Raw genomic sequence first — 7,043 nt, 5'->3', positions numbered from 1 at the left:
TATGAGAGAGAGAGAGAGAGAGAAAGAGAGAGAGAGAGAGAGAGAGAGAGAGAGAGAGAGAGAGAGAGAGAGACAGACACCTAGGGGAAACAGAACGGAGGTCATCCCAAAGAGGTCAGATGATAGTGACTAGTGAGAGCTGGCAGGAGGGGCTGGCGTCTCCGAAGAATGCTCTTACTAGAGAAGGACACCTTGATAAGTGGAGTAGGCTCCAGAAAAGCTAAGGAAACTTCTGAAATTGTGTAGATTGACTGGACAGAGTTGGGCATGTGGCCTGTCCCTGCAACCTAGCATTAGGGAGGCTGAGACAGGAAAACCTCAGGTTCAAAGCTGGTTACATTACAAATTCCAGGCCTGGACCATTGAATAAGACACTGTAGAAAACACCTGGAAATGTGCATGTGTGTGTGCGTGTGTGTGCGTGTGTGTGTGTGTGTGTGTGTGTGTGTGTTGGAAGAACGGAAGACACAGACCGTTCCCGTAACATGTCTCTGCCTCTCCCCGTGCAGGTAGCCGGGAGGCAGCGTTTGTTTATGCCATCTCGTCAGCAGGAGTGGTTCACGCTATCACTCGGGCCTGTAGCCAGGGTGAACTGAGTGTGTGCAGCTGTGACCCATACACCCGTGGTCGGCACCATGACCAGCGAGGGGACTTTGATTGGGGTGGCTGTAGTGACAACATCCACTATGGTGTCCGCTTTGCCAAGGCTTTTGTGGATGCCAAAGAGAAGAGGCTTAAGGATGCCCGGGCCCTCATGAACCTGCATAACAACCGCTGCGGCCGCACGGTCAGTACTCCCATCTGGGTCTGTAAGTTCATATTCTCTGGGGTCAACCAGCTAGCGTGACCACAGGCTGGAGTCAGAGGTGGAAGGGTTGACAGCTTCTGGATCGCGTCCAAAATCCCTAACGTTCTGCCACAGAATGCAGGAAGCCTGTGATACACAGGTTCAGCCAGGTTTTCCTAAGACAGGAAAGGAACTTTCTCTTTTTTCTGCCCCCTCCCTTCTCTTCTCCTCTCATTCCCTCCTCCCCCTTCTCCTTCCCTTCCTGTTTCCTTCCTTTTTGTTTTCTTTTTTTTGGGGGGGGGGTGTTGTTTCTTTGTTTTTGAGACAGGATCTATGTAGCTTTGGCTGCCCTGGAACTCAATATATAGATCAGGCTGGCTTTGAACTCACACAGATCCACCTGCCTCTACCTCCTTAGTGCTGGGATTAAAAGTGTGTACCACCATGCCCCACCTTGCTTTGCTTTGCTTGAAACAGGGTTTCACTCTGCCTATAGTCTAGGCTGATCTTAAATTCTCCTGTCTCAACCTCCTGGGTGCTGGGATTATATGGGCATGCCACCATGCTGAACAAAAAAGTAAATTTTCAAATTTTTAAAAATGTGATTTGTCTATGATTGTGCGTCCACATGTGTATACGTGGATGTACATGTCTGTGCTTTCTCACAGAGACTAGAGGAGGATGTCAGGTGTCCTGCTCCGTCACTCCCCACCTTATTCCCTTGAGGCAGGGTCTCTCACTGAACCTGGAACTCAAGTCCCAGCAATCTTCCTATCTCCAATCCTTCAGTTTCTGTCCCCATCCCTATCACTGGGACTACAGGTAGCCCATGTGCTGCCAAGCCTGGCTTTTTACATGGGTTAAACCCAGATTAATTTTTTTAGTGTGGGGGGTGGTTCGAGACAGGGTTTCTCTGTAGTTTTGGAGCCCATCTTAGAACTTGCTCTATAGACCAGGCTGGCCTTGAACTCACAGAGATCTGCCTGCCTCTGCCTCCTGAGTGCTATGCCACCATTACCTGGCTTTAAACCAGGTTCTTATGGGGACAGTAAGTGTTCTTATATGCTGAGCCATCTCCCAAGCCCCAAAGTAGCTTTTAATTTTTTAAGTTTTAATTTCTTTATTATTGTTCTGTGTGTATGCATGATGTATATAGGTGGAAATGAATGGCATGGTAGGTACATGTGGAGGTCGGAGGACACCTCTGTGGAGCTGGCTCCCACCTTTCACTTGTATGTGGGTTCTGAGGATCAAACTGGTTGCCAGGACAGCATAGCAAGTGTCTTTCCTTGCTATCAGCATCACTGGCCCAAAAGTAGTTTGTTTTTAGAGGAAAACCTTCCTGCATAAAGACCTTCAGGTATTGCTTTAGGCTATTCACTGGTATTTGAACACCTGCTATATAGCAGAAGGCATGGCACTGGGCTCTTTAAAAGGATGTGTAGGCTGTAATCAGGAGCAGAACCCTGCGGCTTGACAATCCAGCAGGCAGTCATCCAGGAAGATGTCCTAGAGGTCAGAGAAGGGGTGGGATCCAGCAGAGGGCCAGCAGAGCCCTGAACACTCCTGCTTTTGACCCTAGGGATGACTGAGCCATGTCCTGACCTGCTTCCTCCCTCCCCCAGGCTGTGCGGCGCTTTCTAAAGCTGGAATGTAAGTGTCACGGCGTGAGTGGCTCCTGCACGCTACGCACCTGCTGGAGGGCACTCTCAGACTTTCGCCGCACTGGTGACTACCTGAGGCGGAGGTATGATGGGGCTGTACAGGTGACCGCCACCCAGGATGGCGCCAATTTCACAGCAGCCCGCCAAGGCTATCGCCATGCCACCCGGACTGATCTGGTCTACTTTGACAACTCCCCTGACTACTGTGTCCTGGACAAGGCTGCAGGTGAGAAAGCAGCAAGCAGAGAGAGACGTGGGACCTGGTGATTAGTGCCAGCGCTCCTGCTTAATCTGGGTCTGTCTGGTGTGCAGGAGTTCAGGAAGGGAAACAATCTAGTCTTGAGATAGGTGGTTTGTGCCTCAGGCTGCCAGGCCCGAGGTTACACAAACAGGTCCCGTGCCACTCGGCTACATCCCCAGGGTCTGGGATACTACTTGGAGAACATTTAAATGAGCCACCTGTTTTCAGTTCTGAGCAAGGAGAGCTACACAGAAGCATCAGATGTAGCTCTAAGCCGCTGGCTTTTTTACGATCTAGCTAAAGAAAGAAGATGGAGCTGGGGATGGAGCTCAGCTGATACAGCACGTGCTTCGTGTGTGCAAGGTCCTGGGTCTGACACCCCACCCCCTACTACCCCCCTCAAAGGTGACATAGTAAGCAAAGGTACTACAAAGATGACTAGCTGGACGATGGTGGCCATACCTTTAACCCCAGCACTCTGGGGGCAGAGGCAGGTGAATATCTAAGTTCGAGGGCAACCTGGTCTACAGACAGGACTACATAGAGAAACTGTCTCAAAAGCCCCCCCACCCCAAAGGAAGATGAGCAGCGCAGTCAAAGAAGGTCTGTTTGAACTTGGGGAATCAAGCTCCTTCTTGACGTGCTGCCACTGCAGATTCCAGCAGTGAGGAGGACAGGAGGTGACCTCTGCAAAGGCTGCTGAAACAGCAAACACTTGGTAACAAGCTTTACGGCCGTTTTCAGCCGGTTCTATGTATGTGTGATGCTGGGCAAGGGGCCTTGGGAACAGTGCAAAGTGACAAGGTGTTTCTGTGAGAATGGAAGCTCCCATCTTGGCTCGTGATTTCTGGTCACGAAATCAAGTTAAACCAGGGATAGTGTGTGGCTCAGTGGAGCTGCTTCTCTCCTGGTTCCTGTCACTGGGCTCCCAGCTCTTTGCTGGAGAGTCACTAGTCAAGATTCGGTAGCCACCACCTTGGCTGGCTCCACTCTCATCATTTCAGCCCACAGAGGGGGCGGTGCTCCACTGGATAGTGGAAGGTACATGTGCAGTTTGTAGTACTAGAAGTAAGAAGGGTTGGGGAGGCTCTCTGGCCTCTTCTAGAGACATACTGTCATGAGTTAGTTTTTCCATGTGTTGTAACTCAGAGGGTTAATCTCTGGACGCCTGGGAATAATTCCACAGCGCCTGAAGTGTAGACCTGTTTCACATCCCTGAAATGTACCCTCGGAGAAGGATCTTTGGAGTTAGGAGGAAGGACAAGTCATACGCATATGAATTTTTCTCAGAGGCATGAAATTAGGTCCCATAAACCCAAAGAATCCAAATGGTATAAGCCAGCCACCCCAGGAGTACAGAACCAGGTATTCCCTCCACAGCAGTTCTATCTAACTAAACTTCGTGCAGTGATCGAATCTCCACTGCTGCTTCTCCAGTGCAGAAGCAACAAGCCACATGTGATAACTGAACAAGTGAATTCCTGAAAGTGCAGGCACTGCTTAGCCCTTATGTGCACATGCTTCTTCTGAGACAGATACACCTGTGGTGGAGCTTAGCTTGTAGATTAGGAGCGACGGGATAAATGACAAGGACAAATAATAAGATAGTAGACCCATTTTCTGGTGGTGCTGTTGATCTAACCCAGGACCTTGCAATATGCTGGGCAAGGGCTCTACCGCCGAGTCACAGACAAGATAACTTTAATAACATGGTATGATAAAATATTTACAGGTTTTAATCATTTATCTTTGGATTTTCCATTTAATACTTTTGGAACTACAGTTGATGTTGGGTAACAAGCCACAGAGACTAAAACCGTGAACAAGTGTGACGGACTACTACAGAGTTAGTCCAATTCGAAACCGGAACGTTTTAGTTTAGCTCACTCTAATTCACTGATTTAAGAGAGCAGATGCAGTTAGTAGCTGCAGTACTGGATAGCATAGTTCCAGACGGCAAAAGAGGATTTCGGTGTTTAAGACCCAGTCCTTGGAGTCAGAATAACATATGAAGTAGACCTGGTCAGGCCACAGTCTGGACCAGAAGTTTGCTAACGTTTTGGATTAATTATTCCTGTTGTTGAAAAAAAAAAAAATGGAGGGACTGGAGAGATGGCACAGTGGCTAAGAGTGCGTGCTACTCCTCTAGAGGATCTGAGTTCAGTCCCCAGAGCCCACATTAGGCTGCTCAGAACTGCCCGTAACTCCAGCTCCTGGGGATTGATGCCCTCCTCTGGTCTACGAGGGCATCCAGACACAAGTGTGCATACACACAGACAAAGATACACACACAAATAAATAAATAAATAAATAAATAAATAAATAAATAAATAAAATCTTAAAAAGTAAAACTGAGAGCTGAAAAGATGGCTCAGCAGGTAAAGGTGCTTCTACAAACCCTATTAACCTGAGTTTGGTACTCCCAGGAGCTATAATATAGAAGGAGAGAACCAACTCCCTCATGTCTTCTGCATGTATGCTGTGACCCATGCATGCCCATAATTTGCTTACATACATACATATAAAAATTTTAAAGGAGAAAATCGAGCATGTTCTTAGACATTCCACTCATGCTGTTGCACTGTGTATATTATAAGATATGCATGTTATCTATGTTTTTATTGTTGTCATCACTGTTAAAGTGCCGGGATCCAATGCGGGGTCTTGCAAATGCTAGGTAAGTACTTACCACTGAACTATACTCCTAGCCCTAAAACAGAGATTTTAAACCAATAAGCCAAAGCACAAAGATAAAAGTTCTGCATTTTCCCCTCATATCCTAGTGGAATATGGAGACTATTGTTGAAGTTAGTTGATCCATTTTCTTTCTTGAAGTCTCAGGCCAGTCACTTTTCCTCTTATGGGTCCCTGTTACTGGGTAAAGGGTTACAGGATCTTTTGTGATGACATCTATTGGGATGAGGTCCTGAGCATTACTTGTGCAAGGAGAAAGCTTTCTTACTCTTTAGGAATCCCTTTTGAAAGGGGGCACAATACAGGAACTCTTAGAGAAATGCCTCTACTAGTCATGGCAACCGGTCCACCTCTGCTGGACAGCAGTGATGAGTGCACCATAACAATTTATTACATTAGACGTTGAGTCGTTTTGTTTCCCTGAGACAGGATCATGCTATGCATTCCAACTTGGCCTCGAATTCACTACATATCCCAGGCTAGCCTAAAAGTGACTCCCCTGCTTCAGTGTTTTGCATGATGGTGTTACAGGCATGTGCTACCAGACCTGCTAGTATATATGCTTTCATATATGGACACTGAGGCCCAACACATCCACCAACTTGCTAAATAACTACAGCTATGAAGTGGCCCACCCAGGATTTAAATCCAGATGCCATCACAACCCCCACAAAACGAGAGATGCTCACCCAGACTTACAGTTGAAGAGGACATGGCAGTGTGCACTGGTAATAAAGGCACAGCTTGAGAAACTGACAACCTCTGGGAAGCTTTAATGGTGGAAACAAATGAACCTGGGCCAGAGGGCAATGAATGATCATTTTGGTTAGTGGATACATTTTCAGAAAGAGAATTTTTTATGTCTTCTTAAGAGTATAAGGATACCCATGGTGGCTAAAACAGAAGTAATTTGGTTCTCTACTCTCTTCCTCAACTCAGGTTCCCTAGGTACCGCAGGCCGCGTCTGCAGCAAGACCTCTAAAGGAACAGATGGTTGCGAAATCATGTGTTGTGGCCGAGGGTATGACACAACTCGGGTCACCCGCGTCACCCAGTGCGAGTGCAAATTCCACTGGTGTTGTGCTGTGCGGTGCAAAGAGTGCAGGAACACTGTGGACGTCCACACTTGCAAGGCTCCTAAGAAGGCAGAGTGGCTGGACCAGACCTGAACACACAGATACCTCTTACATCCCTCCACTTCAAGCCTCCAACTCAAAAGCACAAGATCTTTGCATGCACACCTTCCTCCACCCTCAATCCTGGGCTGCTACAGCTTCTGTTATGGACTTGGAGAGTGATCCAGGGGGACCCCAATGTCCTGGCTGGTTCCTTAGCCCTAGGAAGGAGTTGATAGGGTATGGATATGGGAGTGAGTGGCTCCCTGCTATCCCACCTGGAGGTTTGAAGGGAGAGTAGAAGAGGTAGGAGTTCTCTTCAGAGTGATCTGAGTTGCACTAAAGTCAAGGCTCATTGTCCCCTTTGCTTGCACTGACTTCTGATACTCTTTGGGTATGCAACAGGAAGGGAATCTGGAGGTAGCTTCTTTTTTGATCCTACTGTAGCCAAGGACATAGGACAGAGATAAACTGACTGTCCCTTCACAGGAGACAGTTTGTGCAGACAATCTTAGGCTACAGTATTCTGCTGAGACCCCGAG

The 7,043-nt window shown here is 47.8% G+C and overlaps 1 protein-coding gene across 1 annotated transcript in view; it reads left to right on the top strand.

Moving 5' to 3' along the window:
• Positions 1-6,796, top strand: part of Wnt2b (Wnt family member 2B) — a 14,742-nt gene extending 7,946 nt beyond the window's left edge. The window contains exons 3-5 of the mRNA XM_005369777.3: positions 510-787; positions 2,413-2,677; positions 6,326-6,796. Of these exons, the coding sequence (XP_005369834.1) occupies positions 510-787; positions 2,413-2,677; positions 6,326-6,555 (773 nt within the window). The 3' untranslated portion in view covers positions 6,556-6,796. The remainder of the gene's footprint in view (positions 1-509; positions 788-2,412; positions 2,678-6,325) is intronic.
• The last annotated feature ends 247 nt before the right edge of the window (positions 6,797-7,043 follow it).

Source organism: Microtus ochrogaster, unplaced genomic scaffold, assembly GCF_000317375.1.
Source record: "Microtus ochrogaster isolate Prairie Vole_2 unplaced genomic scaffold, MicOch1.0 UNK60, whole genome shotgun sequence".
NCBI lineage: Eukaryota > Metazoa > Chordata > Mammalia > Rodentia > Cricetidae > Microtus > Microtus ochrogaster.
The sequence above is the reverse complement of the archived record's forward strand: the minus strand, read 5'-3'. Positions and strand labels throughout refer to the sequence as shown.